This window comes from Zophobas morio, unplaced genomic scaffold, assembly GCF_036711695.1.
Source record: "Zophobas morio isolate AGI-343-1 ecotype UQ-CSIRO unplaced genomic scaffold, CSIRO_AGI_Zmor_V1 ptg000031l, whole genome shotgun sequence".
Lineage (NCBI taxonomy): Eukaryota > Metazoa > Arthropoda > Insecta > Coleoptera > Tenebrionidae > Zophobas > Zophobas morio.
In genome coordinates, this window is record NW_026972136.1 from 11134988 (window position 1) to 11161302 (window position 26315).

At 32.7% G+C, this 26315-nt stretch overlaps 2 protein-coding genes across 2 annotated transcripts in view; one reads left to right on the forward strand and one right to left on the reverse strand.

The window, feature by feature from the left end:
- Positions 1–26315, reverse strand: part of LOC135139306 (BTB/POZ domain-containing protein Tiwaz) — a 161645-nt gene that overhangs the window by 126363 nt on the left and 8967 nt on the right. The window lies entirely within an intron of this gene.
- Positions 24513–26215, forward strand: LOC135139374 (uncharacterized). The gene is made up of 4 exons (XM_064069581.1): positions 24513–24690; positions 24742–24936; positions 24988–25184; positions 25236–26215. Exons 2-4 carry the CDS (start codon positions 24809–24811, stop codon positions 26213–26215), a joined length of 1305 nt encoding a protein of 434 aa, XP_063925651.1. The 5' UTR covers positions 24513–24690; positions 24742–24808.

Below are 26315 nucleotides of genomic sequence, written 5' to 3' on the forward strand. Positions count from 1 at the left end.
ACTGACAGATTCCAGGGTTTCTCAACCGTTGGTCGGTTGAGAGATGATAATCCTCCAAAATCACTATGACAATGGAGCAAACACTATTTTTGAACAATTAATGGATACAACTAAAAATTTAAACGTGAAAATCACAGAGTGTGAAAGAGTTTTGCCGAAAATTCTACTCGAATACATAACATAACATAACCTGATTTATTAACATTTTATGATTTTTTAATGACGTAGCCTTAGATGCAACGTTAAACATATTATTTCAACGAAGATATACGGATTCAATTCCAAGGATGACTCGATTACAATTTAATTGCTGGCCCGATATAAACTATCGTGTAATTAAATAGTTAAGTACTAGTGCTGAACAATAAAGTATTTATTTATTTATATAATAAACTTTCAAATGTGTTAAGGTTCTGCACAGGGACCAAGTTTGTGTATAACTTTTATGCACGAGCTGTGAGACGGTATAATTTTTGGCGATGAAGTTGCAGTCATTAGATATCTTTCATAAAAATGTATCTTGAGGAAAGCTAAGGTAACCAAATTTTCGTTAATAGATAGTGATAAATCCGGATTATATATCCCTGAACAGTTACGACGATGTCTAATATCCTCTATTATCATAAAAATGAATAACAGCTATTTTGTGAAAATGACAACGATGATGGCCACTTTCTAAAATATTGTGTGGTTATATTTACATATTTAAATGTTCTTGTTTATATTTTAATTTCGTTGAACTCATCTTTGACGATCCTTTTGCACTGAATTGAGAGAATACATTATTTATCGATGTGAATGGTCCTTCTACGCGTACGATTGAATTTTTATTAAAATTAACTGGAAGAATAGCAACAAATGACACCAGGTAGTGGCGATACTATCTCTTTTACAAGCCTGTTTCTCGTCTTTAAAATTTAGTGGGATTTCGTAAATGACAAATTATGGCATTTTTATAAATTGAAATATGCTGGTTTTCGAGCCACAAAAAACAAGATACGCTATCTTTATATACTTTTACTGGCGTTATTTAATGTAGTGAGACGTTTTGCATACTTTTATTATAAATTTAAAACAATATATGTATCGCACGAAATGTCAAACGCGTTTTGACAACATTGTAACACCAGAATGTCATCAACTTTTAGAATCTAAGTAGAGCTAAATTTTGACATTTCATACATTTGTAATTAGATATAGATTTGTTTTGATTTTACATTTCCTTATCCACATTAAGAGCTTGACAAAATGTACACGACAATCTGTCACTTTCGATCACGTTGTATAATTACGCATTGTGAAAGACAGATCATGTTAACTACATGTTACTATGTGCTCCGTTAGACACAACACGTTGAACAATTTCACACCCAATAACCTTAACGTCAGTCACAATTTAAAAATATTGAGGTAGAATGCTCAACAAAATTATACTTAACGATTCCCCATTTCGGAAGATAATTGCCGCCTGAACTAGTCCACTCATCCACACTTTCCCATTTGATAAATTCGTCTTAAAGGTTAATAACAGCAATAAATCAAACGGGAGAATTTCCTTTTCGGTCCAGCGTTGTGATTTTTCCCCCGGTAGCGCCATTAAAAGCCCGTTTAGAAACCATAAATTAAATTAACTCGATCATGGGCTGCGTTTACGTTGATGTAATCTTGAAATATACACACGTTTAAAGCAGCCGTAAGTCGTACGTACACGAAAACTTGTTGAAATTTGTAATTAACATCAATAATACGACGAGAGTCCGTGTTATCCCATTACGTTAAGTGCAGGTATATTTTAACATTACTGTGCTTGTGGTGAACGCATGGCGGCTGATGATTGCTATTTACATACAGAAGAAGACTTCTTCGAGCGTGGAATCCCCGACGTCGTGATCGACTCTAATTTTCCGATATTGATGCGTTGTTGTTGCTGGAGGTATATTATTTTGATTAAATGCATTCCGGGTACTTGCCATCTTATTATGTTTCAATAATAAAACTTTGCAAATACTTATCCCGCGCATTCATTAACTTAATGTGCACTGTTAGGGCCTTTGTTGTAATAATAGGTGGATTCAGGGTTCATATGGAGAGAGAATATGGCTGAAGGGGATAAATGCGCTACATGGAGGTATCACACGCAGTATGTGAAAATAAGCGCTGGAAACGTAGAGCGTACTTACATTAAAAATCTAATTATTTTCTTTTACTTCTAGAATAATAACTAAGCGAAGTAAGGAAAACAATCAACTAAGATAAGAACTAGGATTAAAAAATAAAGCGAACAGCAAAGATTCCATATAATTAAAAAATTCGTCCATTACGACTGTCTACTGAAGAACCTAATGTCAGAAAATCTACCTTTACTGAAAAAAAAATGCTTTCAAGTTTATACAGCACTTCCCACGGTCTCAGAGTCGTGATTCTACGCATGTGAAGGGTTTACACATTTTAAAGAGGATTTACTTAGCAAAGTATTGAGGTGACGTCATCAAAATTTTGGCGGGGATAAATTATGGTTAGTATCAGATTGACGATAACTTCAAAGCATGTAATAAATTTCAGACTAATTATTTTATTATTTTAAAATTAAATTGTAAAATGTTCTAGTGTAATTTTGATTTTTTTCAATAATCTAGGGATTTATAAAGCATAAATATAGAAGCATACGTCATCAAATTTTTGGTGGGGAGAGAAAAAAGTTTGGTTATCTGTTAACCTTCTACACCACTCAGAGGGAGTTCTATGGAAATTAAAGGAACAGTAGAATAAATATGAGAAAATTTTGTATTTTTTTTTAATGTAATTTTAAATAATCATAATTTCCCAATTTGTTGTAGGTAGAAAAATACAATGTAATTATCTATTGTCAGCACTTGGATTTTTCCATTCACACTTCAGTGAGAGATTTAGAGATATTTTGAAAATGAATTTAAAATAGAGTCCGTCAAATAGTGAACATTGACTCTGTGTTTCCAGAAGTACTTATTGGAAGTCCCCCATAAACTACTCAGGATTACAATGATGATTTTGGAGAGGAGATGATGAGGATTGAAAACTATCATTAACATAATCTTAAGAGGTGTATTGGTGAATTCCAGTCACTGTTCACTCTTTGGCGGACTCTACTTTACCTAGTCGAATTCAAAGTACAAAATATATAAGAACCTCTAAACAATCGTCAACTAATGCAACTGTCACTCATTAAGATCAATTTAGTATACGTATATTATTTGTGCAACAAAAATTCCATTCTTATTTATTATATGAAAATAGTTTCTGACCTGTCTACTTTGTCCATAAAATATAGATTTCTTTGAGGGCTATGAAGACAATTTAATTTTGGAAAATTTTATATTTTTATGATCAAGCCTATAGCTTAAAAAATATAAATATTATAATTAAAACAAAACCACCAGTTCAGAAGTATGTTATTTTCTAAATTTACGTAACATTTATTACGCACAATTTTAAACCGACGTCACCACATTCTTGGTGGGGATGATCATACAAATTTTGGTTAGCGTTTCACCATTTACAGAATATTTCTAACGCATGTGTAAAATTTTAGGACAATCGGTTAAGTGATTTCGGAGTTTAACTGTGTAATAAAAATCGAGGCTCAGACAGACAGACAGGCAGACAGAGAAACAGCCAGACGGAAACGGAAGACCTATTTTGACGTACTCTAGGGGTGATGAAATGGTGATTTTTCATGTTTTTACATGGAATAGCATTTCTCAGTTTTTTTGCTATTCCTTACCTTTCATTCTAAGAAAAAGTTTAATGCGAAATCTGATATAATCTAGGAAGAATTTGAAAATATCTTGGTGTCTTTGTGGTTTGTTGTTGAACGAATTTGAAAAAATCATGGAGTCCTGTTGAGTCTTTCAAAGCCTTGGAGACCTTTTTGGTTTTTGAAAGAGTTTGAAAGAAATTGAGAAGTACCTTGTGTTTTTTAAACATTACAGGATCTTTGGAGCCCCTAGTCTTTACTTTTAAAATGTAGAAAAATCTTCGGTGTCCCTTGTGTTTTCTTTTTGGGAGAATTTGAAAGAATCTTGGGGGCCACAAGAGTCCTTCAAAACCTTGGGAGTTTTTGAGTTCGTTTTCAAAAGTGTTTGAAAGAAATTGAGATGTTTCTTGTGTTTTTATATGTTGAAGCCTTCTGTATTTTTTTTTTAAGAATTTGAAAACATTTCGGAAACCCTGGCGAATTCTTTTTGAAAGAATCTGAAAGAATTTTATGGGCGCTTAGTGGGTTTTCTTTTATGCATATGTGAAAGTACCTTAGGGAGGTCCCTTGTCCTTTATTTGTGAAAAATTTCGAAAGATCTTAGGGGTTCTTGTATTTTGTTTTTGAAAGAATTTGAAAGAATCATGGGGCCGCCTTGAATCTTTCAAAGTCTAGGGGACCTTCTTTTTCATTTTTGAAAGAGTTTAAAAGAAACTGAGGAGTATCTAGTGTTTTTTAAACGATAACAAATTTTTGTCTTTCAAAGTCTTGTATTTTGTTTTTGAAAGTGTTTGAAAGAAATTGAGATATTCCTTGTGTTTTTGTTTCAGTCGAAGCCCATTGTTTTTTTTTTAATTTGAAAAAATTTCAGAGATCCTGGTGTGTTCTTTTCGAAAGTATCTGATAGGATCTTATAGATCCCTAGTGTGTTTTTATATATGTGAAAGTACTTTTGAAAGAATAATGAAAACCCCTTGGGTCTTCCACAGCCTTGAGAGCCTTCTATTTGGTTTTTGAAAGAGTTTGAAAGATATTGAGAGATACCTAGTGGTTTTTAAACGTTAAAAATCTTTGGAGATTCTTGTCCTCCGTTTTTAAAATGTAAAAGAATCTTCAGGTTCCCTTGTGTTTCCTTTTTGAAAGACTTTGAAAGAATCTTGTGGGCGCCAAGTGTCTTTCAAAGGCTTGGCGATCGTTGTATTTCGTTTTTGAAAGTGCTTGAAAGAAAGTGAGATGTTCCTTGTGGATTTTTTTAAGCCGAAACCTGTTGTTTTTTTTTGAAAATTTTAAAAAATTTCACAGACCCTGGTATGTTCTTTTCAAAAAAATCTCATAGAATCTTAGAAGTCCCAAGTGTGTTTTTTTTTTATGTGCAAATACCTTAGGGTCCCCTTGTATTTTATTCGTGAAAGAAATTGGAGAGATCTTGGGGTCGTTGTATTTTGTTTTTGAAAGGATTTGAAGGAAATTGAGATATCCCTTGTGTTTTTGTTTCAGTCGAAGCCCATTGTTTTTTTTTTTAACTTGAAAAAATTTCAGAGATCCTGATGTGTCCCTTTCGAAAGTATCTAATAGGACCTTATAGATCCCTAGTGTGTTTTTATATATGTGAAAGTACTTTAGGGCCCCCGTGTTATTTTATTCGTGAAAAAATTTAGAAAGATCTTGAGGTTCCTTGCATTTTATTTTCGAAAGAATTTTAAAGAATAATGAAAACCCCTTGGGTCTTCCACAGCCTTGAGAGCCTTCTATTTGGTTTTTGAAAGAGTTTGAAAGATATTGAGAGATACCTAGTGGTCTTTAAACGTTAAAAATCTTTGGAAATTCTTGTCCTTCGTTTTTAAAATGTAAAAGAATCTTCGGGTTCCCTTGTCTTTCCTTCTTGAAAGACTTTGAAAGAATCTTGTGGGCGCTAAGTGTCTTTCAAAGGCTTGGCGATCGTTGTATTTCGTGTTTGAAAGTGCTTGAAAGAAAGTGAGATGTTCCTTGTGGATTTTTTTAAACCGAAACCTGTTGTTCTTTTTTTTGAAAATTTTAAAAAATTTCACAGACCCTGGTATGTTCTTTTCAAAAAAATCTCATAGAATCTTAGACGTCCCAAGTGTGTTTTTTTTATGTGAAAATACCTTAGGGTCCCCTTGTATTTTATTCGTGAAAGAAATTGGAGAGATCTTGGGGTCGTTGTATTTTGTTTTTGAACGAATTTGAAAGAAATTGAGATATTCCTTGTGTTTTTGTTTCAGTCGAAGCCCATTGTTTTTTTGTTTAATTTGAAAAAATTTCAGAGATCCTGGTGTGTTCTTGGCTTTTAAAATGTAAAAGAATCTTCGGAATCCCTTGTATTTCCTTTTTGAAAGAATTTGAAAGAATCTTGTGGGCACCAATTACCTTAGGGCTCCCTTGTATTTTATTCGTGAAAGAGTTTGGAAAGATCTTGAGGATCCTTGTATTTTGTTTTTGACAAAAAAAAAATTGAAATAATCGTGGAGGAGCCTTAGGTCTTTAAAAGCCTTGCGGACATTCTTTTTGATTTTTGAAAGAGTTTTAAAGAAATTGAAAGGTACCTAGTGCTTTTTAAACGTTAAAAGATCTTTTGGACCCCTTATCTTTCGCGTTTAAAATATAAAATATTCTTCGGGGTCCCATGTGTTTTCTTTTTGGGAAAATTTAAAAAAATATCAGGGAACTCTGCTGTTTTTCTTTATAATATGTGGAAAAATCTTAAGCCTTTTTATTTTATTTGTGAAAGAATTTGAAAAAAATTGTGGGGGTCCATGTGTTTTGTTTTAGAAAAATTTGAGACAATGTTAAGGGCGGCTTGTGCCTTTTTTTAAGAATGTGAAGAATTTTTAGGGTCCCTTGTGTTTTGTTTTTAAAAGAGTTTGTGTAAGAATCTTGGGGGCTCAAAGTATCTTTGTTGAATCAAATTTTATACTTTGTCTAAATAATTAACTTTTTTTATTATTTTTTTTTTGAGGGTGAAAAAACAAGGCAGATTGATAAAACACAAATATAGTATAGTAAAATATTTCATTTAACTATGAATTATCTATCTAATACACATGGACACAGACGGCACACGACAGAAAACTATTTTATCAGTCTCTAGGGGTCATGGAACGTCGAGTAAACATGAAAGTTCGATGGATGAACCCTGTTACAATGTTTCGTTGGCTTACGCTCGAGAATTAAAAATGGGTTAGCTTTCTTGTTCATGCTACAAACAAAGGCGTTTACAATATTTAATACTTCAACCCAGTTTCCTGACATAGGAAACAAAACAAGTTCTAGTCTTTTCAAGACCTTGGAATATACAAATGTTTACATGAGAAATTTATGTTGTAAGTTTAATGGCCACTAGGAATACCGTTTTGTCCGTATGTTTCATATATTTTTTTATAAAAAAAAAATTGATAAAAAAGAAACAAGACTTTATATTAGTGTAATATGAATTTAAGTATGCATATTCAGATTCTAGAAGATTAATGTCTTGTGATATATTATTCAACTCAAAACATTTCCCCTTTCCAGGTCAGTGGTGACAATTAAAATAATGAGTGGTTTTATAAATAACTACTTAGTTGCAAAAACCAAAGGTGACGTGAAATAAATAATATCCGGGGCAACTCTCGCCTTGAAGTAGCAAGCCAGCCTTACCATCTTTTCGATTTTTCGCGCTTTTGCTCCTCCGATACAGAAACTAATTGTATTTCCCGAGGGCGAAGCGTGGTTGGAGGGTACATAAGTGAAACAAGCGTGAAATAGAGCGAGGTGTCCAATAGTCCGTGACATATTGCAGTCTATCACTAGTTGCGCACTTTTATTAAGGCGTGATTGGTCATATCACTCAATTTTATTGCAGCCCGCGGATACGAAGCCATTGGATTATGAGTGTGTAAAAAGGGAATTGTGTGTGATTTTTTGACTTGATTTTATTTCCAGGTGACGCTGCTCTGCCAAAACGACCACACATGACGGCTGAGGCTATGTGCTGCGAGGTATTTCGATGAGGATAATCTTGCTGTTCGATCTAGAAATGCCGTGTAACTGAACGCCTTTGAAATTTCAACAGTATTAAAGTGATACTCAAACTTATAATCGAGACGATTACGAAAGAAATAATGGTACCTGCATAACCGACGAATGTAGGTCCATAAATAAATTATCGGAGATGAAAGAAAAATTAGTGTCATTAACAGAGCAGTGGAACAGCCTTCGGGGGAAACCCACACATGAGCAGCGGCTGCTGGCGGTTGCGATTTTCTTTCTGCTGCGAGTATGTGTTGGGTTGTAGGCAAAAGTGTTGAAAAATGTACAATGTAGTCGCACGAGGTAGCAAGTTATCTCATTTCAAATATCTAATAAGGTTAGCTAATTGTTCTTAATTTCAGATTAACCCGCATAATCTGAATATAAATACCCACATTTGTGGGCTTAATTGTTGTAAACAAAATACAGCTGGAACGCAGGTGCTACTTACCAGATGTTTTCACTGGCCACAAAAAGAAAGGAATTGTTTGAGAAAAACTAATGTTTTGATATACTTCCTCCTTACGTTGCGAAGTTTTTTATTTAATAAACTGAATTACAGTTATGAAAGTCATCAAATCATAAAACCTGGTCAAAGAGGCTGTTATCAAAATATAACATCCGTAGAAATTGGTAGTACTTTAAGTTATAAGTATTTACGGGTGGTAAAAGTAAAATTTCTGTACAGGTTATGATTACGTCAAGCTTTTACCCTCAGGAAATTCTATTCTGAAATATTTACGACCGAAAAAAAATTTCGAATTTAACTTCTCCATGTACATCTATTTCCATTGATATTACGATATTTCATTGTAAAATACGTTGAACGGAAGTATTTATTTACACAAAGTTGAGTATGTACAAGTATTTCCATGTTTTGGAATGTTTATTCGCATAATTAATGTGCAAACATTGAGAAAACGATAGTAGAGAGTTATATTTAAAGTAGGTACGTTTCTTGAATTAAGCAGACTAATATAAACAGATTTATCAATAAGTACTTCTTTCAATACAATTAGGATAAAAAAAGTTGTTTCAAGTTTGACACTTGTTTTTCTGTTTCTCAAAAATTTTTTAAAATATGGATTTTTACTTCCTGACCATTCGATGAATTGCTACTTTTAGGTTTTCTCGACGTTTTATGATCCCTAGGGTATGAATGAGTAGGTCTTCCGTTTCCGTTTGTCTGTCTGTTTGTCCTTGGTGTCAATTTTTATTCGACAGATAATCTCCGAAACTACTAGATCGATTGTTGCCAAACTTCATATGTATGGTAGAAATAGAAATAGCATGTAGATGGTAAAACGCTAACCAAAAATTGTCTAATCATCCCCTGCAACAACGGAATGACGTCATCTCCAAAATTTACAATACTAAATGTTATTTCAATTTTGTAAAATAATATATCCCCGCATTCGTAGTTTATGACTCCATGTTATGTTTACCATTTTTGGTAAACTCAAAATTTGTTAAGACTTTACAATCTAACTTTGAAATTACAAAACCGAATGCTCTAAAATTTTACAAACCTTTTAAGGTGATTTTAGGCATAGTAAATAGTCAATCAAAATCCTCCCCAAAAATTATGAATTGAATCCGTGTTGAAATATTATCCTAGACATGCAGATTTTTGGCAAAAAAAAATACAGTTGTATGTATAACAACATTTTACAATTTAATTGCAAAACCGAATGGTCTGAAATCTTGCAAAATGTTATGTCGTAAGCGTGGTGAATCCGTAACCCCTTCCCAAAAAATTAATGACGTCAAAATTTTGCTGAACAAATCCCATCTGAAAAGCGTAAAATTTGGTTTATCGACAAATTCATAGTTTTTAACATTACTTACACAGGGTGACAAAACAATTAATGAATTAGGAAATTGTTAATATTACCCTCCACCTATTCAAATTGACATACGTGTCGTTGATAAAATGTTGATAAGGTCGTTCCAAAATTTTCTTACGAAAAGACTCACTTGAAATATACGCATAGCATTTTAATATCCCAGATATATTTTAATTTTAACTTACAGAAGTTATCACTAAAAATTAAAATTTCCAAAATTAAATTTTATCTTTTTACGAAGAAGCCGTATTTGTTTTAAATTAAAAAAATAGTTGAAAGTTATTTGGGCAGAACTTCCCTCGCACCTAAAATATAATAAAACATATTCAACAGTTTCGAGTTGAATTTTTACTATACACAATTTTGTGATGACATCATCAAAATTTTTGCAAGGACACATATCAACTTGGATTGGTGCACTGTAATATTAAAAATAACAGTATTGTATTCCCAAAATTTTCTGGGAAAATGGAGTGAGCCGTTCCTGATTTAATTAATAAAATAAATTGACTCAATCATTAATTTTTTTGAGACACCCTGTATAAGCAATCTGAAAAATATTGATGCAGTGATAAATCACAAGTATAGACACATCATATTTTGCACAGTTAAGATATTTTAAGGTGACGTCATCAATTTTTAGGGCGGATGAGCAAACACATTTTGATCAAAAATTTACCATGCTTATGATAACTCTAAAACATCTCCAAGATTTCAATGCATTCGAGTTTGCAGTTCCTGATTCAGTCAATAAAATAAATTCACGCATTCATTATTTTTTTTTTGAGTCACCCTGTATAAGCAAATCCAAAAAATATTAATTAAATGATAAATCACAAGTTAACATATTTTGGCATTTGAGAGTGGATTTATTCGGCAAAATTTTGAGCTGACGTCATCAATTTTTTGGAGGGGATAAGCAAATATATTCTGACATGAAAAGTCGAGAAAAAAATTTGAAAATAGACCTCAAATTTCACAGCTATTAGTCAACTCGACGACAGACGACAGACAAACTCAACAAACTTAGAAATTGGCCATTACAATATTTTACGGTAGTCCAAATCAAGGTATTTTGAATATGTTTATGTTTAATATATCTGCACACTTTTGGATAAATTGTTATTTTTAAAACTTCATAATTCCATCAATTCAAAAAATGGAAAAACATGATTCTTTGTCTGAAAAAAGTACAAAAAAAATAGATTTGGACATATATAATCTGCGACACAACTAATCCGATAATCTTCTCCAGCCTATGCTGTCAATTTTTATATTTACCATGTAAATTACGGCGGATAATCAAATCAGGTACTAACTCTTAGAGGGTCACTCGTTTAAATTATTGGAAACCTATTTTTTCTTGATCTTAGTACGACCGGATTAGTGAGGGTTCTTTTCAGAGGAGAGAGAATTGTATATTGGTCACTTGCGCGCGGCGGTCAGTATACCCCATGTGGTTAGGTTAATTCTCAAGAAAGTCACTTGGGGGTAAATAGGGGATTATAAGAACATCAAAAGTGTTTCGAATAGATATACGTAAAAATATAAAGTAATTTTTTATAAGGTGAACCTATCAGCTCCATATACGTATCTAATGACGTGTGTAGTTGTGTCGCTGAAAATATGAATTATTTTCCCGAGTACTTATTTATTTAAAAGTGTTTGTGGTATTAATGCCCAATTTATATGCAAATCTTTCTAACCGCAGTGCGCAACTGACCCTGAGCCGCCAGAATTACCTGGATTGGCTTTACCTTGATTTTAGTTGTAGTTTTCACCACAAGACCATTAGGACGAGAAGGTTTAAACAATAAAAAATATAATAATAAACAACATTAAGCGGATTCATAAACCATGCATTTGGGAGTATATTTTTTAATGAGATTTACATGGCGTGTGGTACGTCAAGTGTTATGCGGTGGAAATAATACAAATTTTGGTTGCGTTTTGCCATCTACATAGATACAAAATTGGACAACAATCGGTCCAGTAGTTGTGGAGATATCTCTATAATAAATCGACACAGACGACAGACAGACGGAAACGGGATACCTATTTTTTCTTACTCCAGAGGTCATGAAATGTCGAGAAAAGTCATGTGTAAATATTTAATTCTTAACACAGATCAATTTCGATTCGAAGTTTTCTTAGCGTTTTACAGTTCATCGAATATCAAAATATGAGTGACCTTTCCGTTCTTGTATGGTCAAAACTAGATATTGTAACGAACTTTCTTCAAGACGCGATTTAAACGCATTTTATAAAACAAGCTGTTCTATTTGGAATAAATAATGCCAACAAATATTTGACGTCAAGTCTTGCGATTAAAATTTTGATTAATCGTGTAAACACGTATCAGTAATCCGTAACGTTTCGCTGTGGTCCCTTGAGAATATAATTCAAATCATAGCATTGTTATCGGATTCCTGTGGAAGAATTAGCGACGCTCATAAATCAACTTCTAACTAGTTAGAAAATAAATAAAGATAAGGAAATATGCAATTGTTGTTATGGTCATTTACAGATTAATAATAATCAGTGGTTGATAATAATAAGGAATGCTGGACATTTCTTTTGGCACATTTTCAAGAGTTGAATAAAAACTTGAATGTTGTATTAAGTTATGTAACAAAAGAAATTCGAGCCTAATGTGTTGTGAGTAAAGTATCACAAAAACTATTATTTTAATAATAAACATAACAAATAACGTAGATCATGTATGAAAATAACTCACTAAAATGTTTTCCTTCAGAATCGATTTCATCAATCAAGTTTACGCAGTTCGCCAACATTTTGTTAAAACTTTGCGGTATACAACGTAACTCATTAATGATTGCGTCCTGTGCGCAAAAGTGAATTGGGTAACCGAACTGAAAACTGTGTAAGTCATCAAACCATGGATAATGTCGTTACCAGCAATTCTCTACACCCAAAATACCAATTTTGTGTATATTTTTTGCATTTTCCATTTCAGATTTAATAAAAGCTCCATACATTTTTGCTAGCCAGCAGGCTTTCCCGTCATAGTTTTCACTATTTAATAACGGCCGCCTCGGGCAAAATCGCTTTTATTGTTTGTTGTTCAAGTGGAATATTTATAAATAGATCTAAAATTTCCTCGTTTTATATTTACACAAGAGTGGTCTTTCCGCCATTATCCGCTGTGAATTATGAAAATCGCAAAATAGGTTTCTCGTGTTACATTATTGTAAAATTCCGGACTAAAAGTGGACGTGACAAGTCTGTGTGATATTTACGCAGGTAAAATTTCTTGGGGTCAGTGCGAATAACTCAGACGAGAAAAATCAGCTGCCAGCTTTATTTAGAAACGTTGTGAAAGTGCGCCGTTTTAAAAATGTGCTCAAAAAGCTCGAGGCAGTAGTGCCTTCTAATTTAAACATATAATATTACACGTTGGCGAAAAAACTATTGTTCTAACGTAGTAATTTCCAAGCTTTTTCGCCGCGTAATTAGGTCGTATAGATGAATGCAGCGTCTCGTTTGATCCGTCAAGATAGAGCACAATTTCCGAATTTATTTAAAAGTGATGTAGGTATTAGCCTCGGGCTTTCCGCAAAATGAAGAATCGAAATTAGTCCCGAGCCGCCTCCGGCTGAAACATTTTTTGTTATTTGCATATTTTAAGGATTCAAAGAAAAATGTCATACACGCTTTAACGAACTTAAATAAATGTCAATATTCATGGCTCCAGTTTTCATGAATATCCACTGCGAAATTGTGAACTTTATCATAATAGCCACTTATTATTTTAAATATCAAATAATGACATACCATGCTTGACAATGAAAAGGCAGGCATGCTAATTGGCCACACTTCTTGTGCAATTGTTATTTCTTCACGTTGCACCGCTAAAGGTCAATCGTCGCAATCGAAAAAGAATACGATGGAGACGAAGTCGGATAAATTTTAAGAAAATTGAAATGTTTGACGCACTCACCTCGAGCGCTTTTTAATTATATGCTGCATTAGTGTGCTATTCATTAATCATTGGAAGCCGTCGCTTGAAAGCTCATTGCTAGTAAATTAAGAGTTACGAGAAGGCAAAAAATCCGGTGCTGATAATCTTTTCAGGCTACTTCTAGCGCACAAAACCTTAATCGCCACCGTCAGGTGTAAAAATCGCGATTTCCACTATTTATGTGTGATACTGGCCTCATTGACGACACTGATATTAATTCAAACCAACGTATTAGAAAAGGCGAAGTGTGACATAGTTGCAGTTCCTCAATTACGATGAAAATTTAAATTAGTTGTTATTAATAATTACCGCTAATTAGATTCGTCGTGGCTAATTATACATCGCCATGACATGCAGAAATTGACTTGACACGGCTCGTATTTATTTTCAATCATCGTTTGAAAAATTATGCCAATTGAAACTCAACTAGCCACTTCAAATGGACGTTTATTGGTTTTGCGGTAATTGAGTTATTTGGAATGGAACTAACTGATCTTCGCAAAAAACGAGGTAAAAGTGAATCTTGTTAATTTATTGGCGATCAGCCCGTCCTAACGTCTGTTAACATTTCGAAGTTGAAAGTCTTAATAAAACGATGATCCACATTGAGGTTTAAACGAGGTAAATATCACTGACGAAATTCTGACAGTCAGCTGCATTTCACATCAAAACTGTTTTTTGAATTTAGGTCAAAATTTTGTTGTTGTACGTACGGTGTGAGTAAAGACCGACGCAAATAATTCTCACACGTTCAGTTAGTAACATACTTTCTTTTTAATTACTGTTATAATTATACAGCGTGTCCGCAAAGGCCGGAATAAATTCGGTAATATTTAAAATGAAGTTAAACGCTCTCAAACAGGTCGATTTACACGAGGTGTAGGTGTGAAAATTATTATTAATTATAAAAATGAATTCCAATAATATTTATTGGTACATTAAAAATATTCTGGAAAAAAAATGATTGTGTCTTTTTAAAGATACTTGTAGATCTTGTTTTTCTGAATTCATTAGTGTGTCATATTTTAATCATCCACACCGCGCCGCTACCTCTGATTCGAACGCATTATGACACGAAAACACGCTCTTTTGAATTGTTTATATTCGGTTAAACAATTGCTTCAGAAGTACAAATGTTTTCTCATTGGAAAATGTTTGATCAAATGGTAATTTCGTCGGGAATGGAACTACTTCAAAACAAAGCCGCACCACAATTCCATGAGAGTCAGGCTTACGTAGTTACGTATTATGTAACTAAAGAATAATTAATTATTCTTATATAATAAAAAGTTGTTATATTAATAAATAAAGCCGGATTCATAAACCACATGTTTATTATTTTATAAAATTTAAATGGCGTCTCTAAGCAAAACGTTAAGTTAACGTCATTACAATGTTGGTGGGAATGACTAGACAAATTTTGGTCAGCTTTTTGCCATCTATATGATATTTCTAAAATACACACAAAATTTTACAACAATTGGTCCAGTAGTTTCGGAGATCATCTGTCTAGTAAAAACCAGACGGCAGACAGACAGACAGAAACGGAAACGGTAAACCTATGGTAAAGAAATATTACATTATTTCTTTATTGAAGAATGTGTAAAAATTCATTCATTTATTAAAACATTTATTTTGCTTTCATAGATAACTACATACAACTTTTGAGGTACTGTTTAGAAATAGAAGTTCTACGGTGTTCTGTAAACTCCTTAAAGGTGTAACACAGAACTTAGTTTTTTTTAAATGAATCACCCTATATATCTTTTTATACATATTTCAATGACCTCTTCTCAGGCTTTAAAACCACAGTTTATTTTTGAAATTACAAAGCGACATTGCCACGTTATTTCAATTTCCTTGAAATTTGTTAGCAATAGAAGGGTTCACAAAAAAATCGCATTAGGCTTATTTTTAAAATCTGTGTTACAACATTTAGTGGAGATAAAGAAAGGTATGCGCTTGTTATGGTTGGTATAAATGAGATTAAATTTTGATATTTTAGTTTTTTTTTTCAAACAGAACAGCGTATATTTTATTACTGCATCTTATTCAATTTTTTGTTCTCTTTCTCTTTTGCTGAGTATTTTCTATATTTAAAATTGATAGTTACTGCGATTTTTATGTTACAAGAATGATGACAGAAAATAGAGTAAGATTACAGTAATAAAATACAGCGTGTTACATTGGGAAAATCTGAAATATCGATATTTAAAAATTGTAAAATTTTAGATATTTTATTAACACTGTGTATATTAACATGTGATTTAGTTGATACCACATCACAAAATATTGTAAGACAGACTTAAAAAAAAAACGTTATTACGATTTTTTTGTGAGTGATTGCCAAAAAATTTCAAGAAAATAGGAATAACTTGGCAACGTCGCATCCGAATTTCTAAAGTAAACTATGGTTGTAGAGCCTAAGAAGAGATCAGCCAAAATGTGTAAAAATATATAAGAGTACATTTTATTTAAGAAAAACAATGTTGTATGTTACGCCTTAAAAAAGCAGAACACTCTGTGTAGTTAAATAAAAATAATTTTAGAGTATAGTCCCCAAAAAACCATACAACTATGCTACTTCTAATAATTAATGAGATATCGAGGAACGAGTGCTTAGTGACTCGCCCTATCAAATTTAAAACGAAAGTGGATATTGTTACGAAATAAACCCATACGCCGCCCGGTACGACGCCTATGAGTTTTCTAGTATGTGAGGCGATGATGGGTGACTCATCGTCGGTGACGGCGGGCGCTAAAGAAGAGCCTGGAAGCGGAAGTCGCGGTGGGTGCTCCAGACAAGTCTAGAAGCTGTGACGGTGGCGTTTCGAGGACCGCGTGGCTCTTTAAATGGGCACCAGCGTCGGGGGCAGTCAGAACAGTCCAGACAATGGGGGAAGTAGAGTCTAATCTAATCCATTCCAGTCGGAATTATTGTGTGCATAATCGCTGTGTAATTAGTCGTATAAATTTGAGTTACTAAGAAATAAATTGTTGTTTTACCCACGCCGATTTTATTCACCGATCAACGTAACAATAGAAAAAAAAATGAAAAAAAAAAATTCTTTAATGTAGACTTTTCCTAGATGATTTTAAATGAAACACCATTTTATTTTTGCATATCTGGGTACCAAACAAATTTTTAAAACTCCAAAATTTCGTTTCCAAAAATAACGAAACAGTTCATTTTTAATGAATGGAAATTGAGGTCGGGTCAGGTCAATATCAGTAAATTTTTAAATGTGACCCATTTTTTTGTCCTCTAGCTTAAAGCTAGTTCTTCGCCGTTTCATAGTTCCTAGAAAATGAACAAATATAGCTTCCGTTTCCGTATAGCTAATGTATTTTAGGAATATAAAATTTATCTAATCATTTTCATAAAAAATTTGATTTAATAACGTCACTTCAAAATTTTGACAAGTAAGCCATATTTAAAATATGCAAAATAATGTGGCTCTGCAGCTGCGATTTATTAATCCACTCTTTTCTTTAGCCGCATTCATATGTATTTTTGGAATTTGAAAAAATTCAAAACAAAATTTTACAATTTTACAAAACCCCTTTAAGATTATCATGTATACGATATAATTTCCCCAGTTATAATTCGGTTTTATGATAGTATTCCATTGCGTAAAAATTAACTTGCTTAACAATACATTACTACTGCCGGTGAGGGGACAGTCATAAATAAGGATTTAACCATGCCGTTACCATTATAATGGTTAAATCCTTATTTATGACTGTCCCATCACTGGCAATAGAAATCTATTGTTAAGGAAGTTAACTTCTACACATCATAAAACCGAATTAGAACTGGGGTAACTATACATTGCTAATCATAAAACAGTTGTTCATTCCTTCCACAAACTTGATAACGTCAAGTTTTGTAAACCTTTTTTGAAAATTATATTGTTATATGTTTTTATCTAACGGGTTCATAAACCACACCTGTAGGAATATATCATTTTATAAAATTTTAAAAACATGTACCGCGTGATCAGAAATGACTCAGTCTGTTGGCAATACTTTTTAAACAAAAATGTGAACTTTTCTTGCGTTTATGTTGGCATAACGGAAGTAATTATGTTAAACGAGATTCCAATTGTAACATGCGATAAATTTAGGTTATGTCTTGAATAATTAAAAATGTCGACAATCTGCCAATCTGGACAGCTGACAATCGGAATTTACACAAAACATCATGATCCCAATTTCAACTAAAAATCCAGGATTGGCAACTAACTCAGTTATTTCTGAACATGCGGTATTATGAAAAATTTTTAGGTGCCGCCACTTCGTTAGTTGAGATGATTAGACAAATCGTGGTTAGTGTTTTACCATCTATACGATATTCCAAAAATACTTACCGGCAACCGTGAAAAATTTCGCAAAACCAATCTTCAAAAATTATTAACTTAAGTAATGATCGTTATTTTATTAAAGAACCATTCACTATTGACACATGATGTATAAATTAGCAAAAAAAAGACAAATAAACGCAGAATTAAATTTAATTTAACAAAATAACAGAAACAGAGCGACAATTTGTAAGAGTTAATGCTAACAATAGCCTCCTTTATTGTTTTTTTTTTTTTTAGAAAATATCGTACTTGGTCTGTTTCTGTTATTTTGTTAAATTAAATTTAATTCTTCGTTTATTTGTCTTCTTTTTTTTGTAATTTATACATCATATGTCAAGAGTGAATGGTTCTTTAATAAAATAACGATCACTAGTTAAATTAATAATTTTTAAAGTGTTTCAGCGAAATTTTTTAGGCTGGCCGGTTTTTTTTGCCGGTCAGTGTATATTTTTTGTTATTAGTTTTGCACGTGTCGGAATTGACATACATGTCTTCTCTGAAATGTTGATCGGAACATTTTCCAGTGGTAAAGCTCACTAGAAATTGTTTGACATTTCACAATTCACACGATACATTAATTCGGAAACACAAACTCTACATTAATGCCTAAAAAAAAATTCAAAAGAATCATATTTTACTTCCCAATCGTAACCTACATTTTTTTTTAATGTATACCTACAGCTTATCATAAATAAAATTTCGCAAAATCAAATTTTATAATTTTCAAAAAAACGGAATTTTCCCAAAACGTACACAGCACATTTTTGTTACTGATAAAATTTGATGACGTCATCTGAAAATTCGATTTTATAACCTATTAAAACAATTCTCAATCAAGAAATCTGTATTAGAAAAAACCCTACTACAGGTTTTTATTTCTTATTTTTTTATCTTCTCTCTTTGTTTCTTTATTTAAAAAGAATTTTCTAAATTCAGAAAAGCTAATTAAATATTCAAACTGGCGCATGAGAAGGACTGATGAAATTTCAAGATCAAGGACTTGGAAAACCATTGACCGACTTGTTAAATTTAAGCAAAGTTTCCGAAAGACCAGATTTACATTAGTTCGGCAGCCAGAACTTGAACATACTACCGATAACGATGTGGCTTAAAATTTATTTAAATTCGATTCTCATTATTTCATTAGTTATGCAAACGAATTTTCTGTTGTAACTTCTGTATCTCATTGTTAGACGACCGTCAGCAGATGCGACAATGCGACACTGTAGCAACATCCACTTGTCTCTGACAACCCCAAATTGGCACAGTCTGTAACGAATATTATTATTTATACAGTATCAAAATTCCGTATTAGATCCCCAGTTTAGTCTAGACTAGTGCATACTAATTTCAATAGCCCCGAACCAAAAACCGCGCCTCTACTAATCGACCACTAGACATAGCCCCGGGGCAAATTCGGCGCAGTCCAGACCAGCCCAAGCGCAGTCCAAGAATCCAAAATCGTAGCAAGTCCAACACTAAGCAAACAAAGTCAACATCTAATCCCATATGTTGGCGGAATTCATTATGTAAATCGCCTTCACCACAACGCATACCACACGACAATCAATCACAGTCTCACATATTTCATTATTTCCTGTCTGTGCGGATGAAGCTGTTAAAACCGCAAACAAGTTTGTTTGATTTTGAAATTCCGTCATTACCATTTACGGGGTCGATAAAGCAGAGGATGCATTTTAGTCGCAACAGCGCCCCGAGGGGAGTTTTCATGCGCTCAGTTCGGATTTAGTGTGCTTTGCTTGACAATTGAGTGACGGCGGAGATGCACCTTCACTGTTTGGGTTCTTGTTGCAACGCCGACTTCCTAACTGTCTGAGCAAGCTGTCGATAGTTTGATCGCAGTTTGCAAGACGTTTACCTAATTACATAACTGAATCGACGAGTCAACGACATTTAATTATGACGAAAATGGCGGATTTTTGAAAAATGGCTACACAATGGGACAATGTTAACGAGATACCTTGAGCGACACCCACGCACCGGAGTGAGTCAATCAAGATCTTTTATGTAACATGACATTTTACTCTGTCGTTACATGCATTAGTAATTATTTAAACAAACAGTTTGACAGCAATATGGTAGTTGCTGGTATTGGATCTAGGCGAATCTGGTGTTTATTAAACGTGGATTATTGAGGTGGATTAATTACACCAGGAAATGGTATATTGAGAGCTTCCTGATGTACATGATATATAAACACATTATGCTGTATTGTTAACGTTGTTAAAGCAAAAAGTAGAAAAGTGTGTGAATTGGTATATAGTTCGTTCATTTAATTCGTATTCAAAAGCTAGTTTTATTGGGCATTCTGTTTTCACCAGGAGCACCCAAAAGTTCCAGGATGAGCTATAATGTGTAAATTACTGTGAACCATCAAAGAAGAAATTTTATTGCACAGCTAACTACGTAGGTTTTAAAGTAATTAAAACACCCATTTACAGACCCCGACACAAGTTGTCTCTTGCTTTTCTAGGAAGAGCTTTGATGTGTTAAATACACCAAGCCCTCCTACAACTTTCTTTTCGAGTTCTCTTCCTATATCAATTAGTTCATCTTGGGTTTTCGTAAAGTGAAGTTCAAAAGTGTAAAAGTGTTTTAGAAATTGTTTATCATCTAGTATCAATCAACTTTGTCACCAATTTACAATGACGTAAGTATTGTGTGATTACTTAAGATTGGGAACATCCTAATTTTTGTTTTATATTTATTTAGTTATTTTACATTGTACTTTTATAGGTAAAAAAGTTAGAACAGAAATAGGGGTTTACGATATTTGGATAGCAATAGGTAAGACTACAAATTCTAATGGGCAATACGTAGCAAACATTGAAGTGGGAAAATTATATACAGAGGCAGCTGGTACACCACATTTACTGGCATCAAAAATATTGGAAAAAACAATGTAGCCGTGCCACGTTTTACCAATGAGTCATGAAGTAATTCTATTAATTATTAAAGAAAAAAACATTTTTCTTGGATCGATAAAGTTAACTTCGACTTGCATTGGTTATATTTACTGAAGCAGGGTTGCAAAGTTATATTAACATTGTTGCACAATTAGGACAAGCTTGTAACTTTGCTATGTGGTAAGCTAAGTAAACTGAACTTAAATTTGGTCTGTGACCCAATTTCTGAAATAATATTTAATATTAATTCAAATATAATTAATAATACAGGTATATTATGACCATTGGGAATCAAATACGAAAAACTAAAACTACTGCTGAATACATGCTTAAATATAGCAAACATCTGGAAATATTTTTAATTCATGTAACATGTTTGGCTCACGCCTTAAATTTAGTGGCTGAAGTTATCCGGAATCAATATAAAGATGTCAATGGTTTAATTTCCAACGTAAAGAAAGTATTTCTTAAAGCAGATTTGAGGATCCAAGCCTTCCGGGAAGCTTTACCGCATTGTGCATTGCCCCCAGAACCTGTTCTGACAAAATGGGGTTCATGGATTGAAGTGGCAATATATTATTGCGATCATTTTGGCGATATAAAAAAAGGTTTGTTTATTGCTATTCATAATTTTGTTGTGTAATTCTAAATTAAATGAAACTTTTTAGGTTATTATGGAATTTGACTCCATATAATTTGGCTTATAGAAAAGCCCATTTTACTATCTTAAAAACAAATATCAATGTTGATGACGTCATCACCAATTTTTTTAGTCAAATTAAGAACAAGTCACCCCATTTTCTTAAAAATGTGAGGAATGCCCACATTTTTATATAATAATGATTTATGATTTTTTATAATATTTATTAGAATATTTTGTTCGATTATGGTTTAATTAATAATTTTAGTCCTCTGTTTTAAGAAAAGAAACTCATTCAAATCAAACTAATTTCTACGTGACATTCTTTCGGTGTATAAACATATCAAATAAACATTTGAGCTTCAGATTGGTATTACCTAGTGCTGAAGGACATTTTATCCCGTTAGTTAAATGCTTTAAATATATTTAGGGGTGTTATTTATGCCGTTTTTACTTTACAGCGGTTATCACAAAACGAAAATCGTAAAATCAAATCGGATTATACTTATAGCCTTTGACCAATTTTTTATTGATAGAATTAAGAACCTCATTTTCTAAAAAATGTGAGAAAACCTACGTCTTTATTTTTTAATTATGATCAAATAAGAATAATAATAATTATATTCAAAACATTTTCTTCCAGTGGGGCTTAATGAATAATTTTAGTTCTCTCTTTTGTTAATAATTTTAGGTCCTCTGGTGCTTGATTTTCGGATAAATTTAAAGAAATCTGGTATTTTGTTGCTGGATGAACTTGAAAAAATCTTTTGAGCTTTTAGTTTGGGTCCCCATGGTGTATTATTTTGAGATTTTTTTGTAATTTATTTAAAACAATTTTGGGGATTTCGGTTTTATATTTTTGGAAAATTCTGACCTGACCTGTCTTTCAGTTAATTTTGGGACCCCATTTTTTTTTTGGAAAATTTAAAACAATTCTGAGTTTTTAGGTACTCCTATTTCGGAAAGCATTTGAAAGTGCTTTGGAGCCTCTAGTGTCTTTTCTTATAATGATTTAATTAAATTTCTTAGAGGATACGTCATTTGCTAAAATCAGTTTAATCTTAGCGGGTACTAGTCCCACCCACCCGCCCTCTCTTTTCTTAGAGGGTATCTTATTAGCTAAAATCAAACTTATCGTACCAGCTACGAGCCCCGCCCACCCACCCTTTCTTTTTTAGAGGGTATGGCATTTGCCAAAATCAGTTTTATCTTAGCAAGTACTGATGAAGAACTTTTTGGTTTAGTTGGTTATGCTTTAATGGATTTTTCTTTTGTTGGTTTTGTTTGTATTTATAATTTTTAAATGTCTTATTAATTTTTTTTGTTTATTTATTAATGAAAAATAACAGCTTGTTTTATTAATAATAATGCATAAGAATTTATGACTACTGGTTACTGTCTTAAAAAAAAATAAAACCTGTATTTCATCATCATTACCTTCTTACTAAGAAACCAGAAAGTAACCCGGAGGTATTCACGTTTTAGATGCGTGCAGTGTTGCCAATTTTACTTTTCTAAAATTAGGTTTTTTCGTAATCTACATCATAAAGAAATTTTTTATTATTTTGGAGACTACCGAAACCCCGTACATAACGTAATTAATCCGCCATTTTCCAGACACCCGGTATAAAAGTTATCGAAAAACAAAAATTTTTCATAATTTTTCAATGAAGCGAAATTTGTTGGACTGCCCTTCAAGGGCGAGGGAAGTTCTGTCGACGTAATCTTGGAGCATTTTTTTTTTTTTCTTAAACCGTCACTGTTATTATTTATATATTTTTTTATTTATAGGAGTTATCACAAAAGAAATATGAAAAATCAATACTTTGACATGAGAGAATGAGTTTATACCTAAAAATCAGTTTATAATGAACAGCGTTATATAAGTAATGCCCCTTTCCCCTTTTGGCGAATTGTACACATATCTCCGTATTACTCAATTCAACCACAAAACCCAAAAACTTTGCTTTACTTGTAGGAAAACTATTCCAATAACAATTTAGTAGACATTTATATCCTTCATGCTGCGTCGATTAAAAGTTTCACAAAAAATCTCTGATAAGAAGTGCGGTGAAAATTTTTTGCTAATTGTTGTTGCGCCACGAAATTCAACGTGTTTTGACGCAGTACATTTTTGACTTTGGTAAGTGTGTGATCGACTCGCAAAGTGGTTTCTTCATGTGGTTTAATTTTGTAAAAAATAATTTATTTTTGTGCTAAAATAAAATGTGCCGTGAGGGACCTTCAGGGATCAGCGCCATAAAAGGAAAGGAAAGGAAATCCGGATTTAAAGGGTAAATATTACTATTAAGATATTTATGCGTTTGGTATTTGTTGTAGTGTTATTTAGATTTTTAATTTTAGATGTATTAAGCAAATTTGAGTAACTTTATTGAATACTCAATAGATATTTTGTTGCAAGTGTATATTTATTTTGTAAAAAATGTTTAACATTTATGAATGTTAAGTGAATCAGTTTATAGGGCGTTCCCAAAAAAAAAACTCGACTTTGTTTTCTTTATCGATACTTTATTTGTGAGTTAAATTTTTATTAATAATAGTAGTTAAAAATTGCAGTTTTACATAAATTTTTATATATTTTGAAATTACGATTTTGGATAACGTTTCAGAACCGATTCAAAATTTTGACTGAATTTTGGAACAGTACTAAGTAAATATTTAGAGTTCAAAAAATGTGTTTCTTTGCTACCTGCACTAAACGTGTATTGAAATTTTTTGCATGCTAGATTTCTTCAATAGGGTATTCCACGATTTTTTTTTTAATGCACTACACGAAAGAATATCGTCTACAAAATGCGAAGATGTGGTCAATATTTTTTTTTTACTTTTCAATAACTCAAAAAAAAAAAGTTAAATTTAAAGTAATTTTTTCCCGCGGTTAAGTTGTGCATTACGTACGTCATGATGACGTACGTAAAGCTGACCAATGGGATCAGCGTAGCGATGTGGCAACTCCGCTCACGCTGCTTTAAAGTTAGACGACATCGGTATTTAGCCATCTTGAATTCTTGTTGGGTTATGATAGGTTAGGTTTATTTATGTTTGGTCGATCTTAGTGTTAACGTTTTGTAATTTGCTCTCATTGACGCTTAAAATAATTTAAAAAGTCAGTCGTTTCCATTATTTGACATTGTTTGTTTAAACACGGTGAGTAGAATTGGCCGTTTAATATTTACCACTTACCAAAACCTTTTACAGCGACTTACAACTTAAAATTGTGTAGGAAGATTATCTGGGAAAATACGGCACAGAATAAATAGTCACAATGGAAAGTGAATATGAGCAAGCTACTTCTACCAATCTCCCTGTAGTTGATGATGTAATGATAGATTTGTATTATCGAAGAAATGTGAATTTTCTGATACCAGGTGTTGAAAATGTGAAAACCGAACGGTAAAGTGTACAACGTAATAATGATTTGATAGTAATTATTCATTGTTATAGTGGAGCTCGTGCAACTTACGGCGACGATGCTGTTGGTTATGTGCAGTTGAGACGACACGATGAGATTTGTACTGTCAAAGCTTTGATTGCACCAGAACATAAAGTTCGCCTAAAAGGCTATGAAGTTTCAGTAAGAATAAATGAGTCTGAACAATGCATAATTGACTCAAAGTGTTATGACTGTGCTGCAAGTGAAGGTATGAATGATTTTATGTTGTATGAGTGTATGTATTACGTCTACTTTTCAGGTGGTTGTAAACATGGTGTAGCCTTACTGTTCTGGTTATACAGACGTACCTTGGAGCCTTCAGTGACTTCTGTTGAATGTTATTGGAGGAAGTCTACTCTGTCTAAAGTTGGCAGTACTATAAAAGGGCAAAGAATGAGAGAGTTGTTTAATTTTCAGCAAGTTCCTTCTTTGCCAACAAAAGGAACGGCATTTTTGGACAAAGTAATTTCTACCGCATTAAAATCAGATAGTCATTCAATTCTTGCTACAATGTATAAGAGTGAAGTGAATATTTTGGAGAAAGGTTCGCTGTACCATTTATGTCTTTCTTATAAAAAAACGACTGATGCACCAAATGCAGAAGACTTCATATCGTTTTGCCAAAATAATTTAAATAGTGAAATTTGCAAAAGTATAGATACTTTAACAATATTGCAGTCACAATCTAAAGCCTGGTTTGATGTTAGATATGCGAGAATAACAGCTTCAAAGCTGCATGAAGTTGCTCACTGCAAAACTGTTGATGGAGCTACAACTGCTGCAGTTCTGGCAGCATCAAAATTTAGAGGAATAAAGGCCATGAAAAGAGGCCTTAACCTTGAAGAAGATGTCTTAAAAGTCATAGCTGAGGAGAAAAATATTAAATTAGAAAGAGTAGGAATGACCATAAATCAAATGTACCCAATATTTGGTGCCTCGGCAGATGCAATGTCTGATAAATATTGCGTTGAAATAAAATGTCCAATAAAGACAAATACTGTAAAAAATTACATTACGCCAGAGGGTGAAATAACTCCTAAACCATATGCACAACTGCAGCTGCAAATGTTTCTTAGTAAAAAACAATGGGGTTTATTTTGCGTTGCATCTCCATCTTTTGAAACAGACAGAAATGTGACTATAAAGGAAATTCCTTTGGATGAAAATTTTTGTCACAATGTAATGGAGCAGGCACAAGCTTTTTGGAAAAAAGCGATTTTTCCAATTTTAATTAACTGATGTTTTCAATAATTATACTTATTTATTTCATAATTATTTCTTATTCATTTCAATAATAAATAAATCTAAATCCCGTTATACCCCAATCCCCTAGTATCAA

Bases quoted from the DNA above. Each gene is read 5' to 3' on its own strand.
- LOC135139374 (XM_064069581.1), top strand. From the start codon at position 24,809: ATGGAAAGTGAATATGAGCAAGCTACTTCTACCAATCTCCCTGTAGTT. The intron at 24,937-24,987 runs GTAAAGTGTACA...TCATTGTTATAG, and splicing joins GAAAATGTGAAAACCGAACG to TGGAGCTCGTGCAACTTACG. The intron at 25,185-25,235 runs GTATGAATGATT...TCTACTTTTCAG, and splicing joins TGACTGTGCTGCAAGTGAAG to GTGGTTGTAAACATGGTGTA.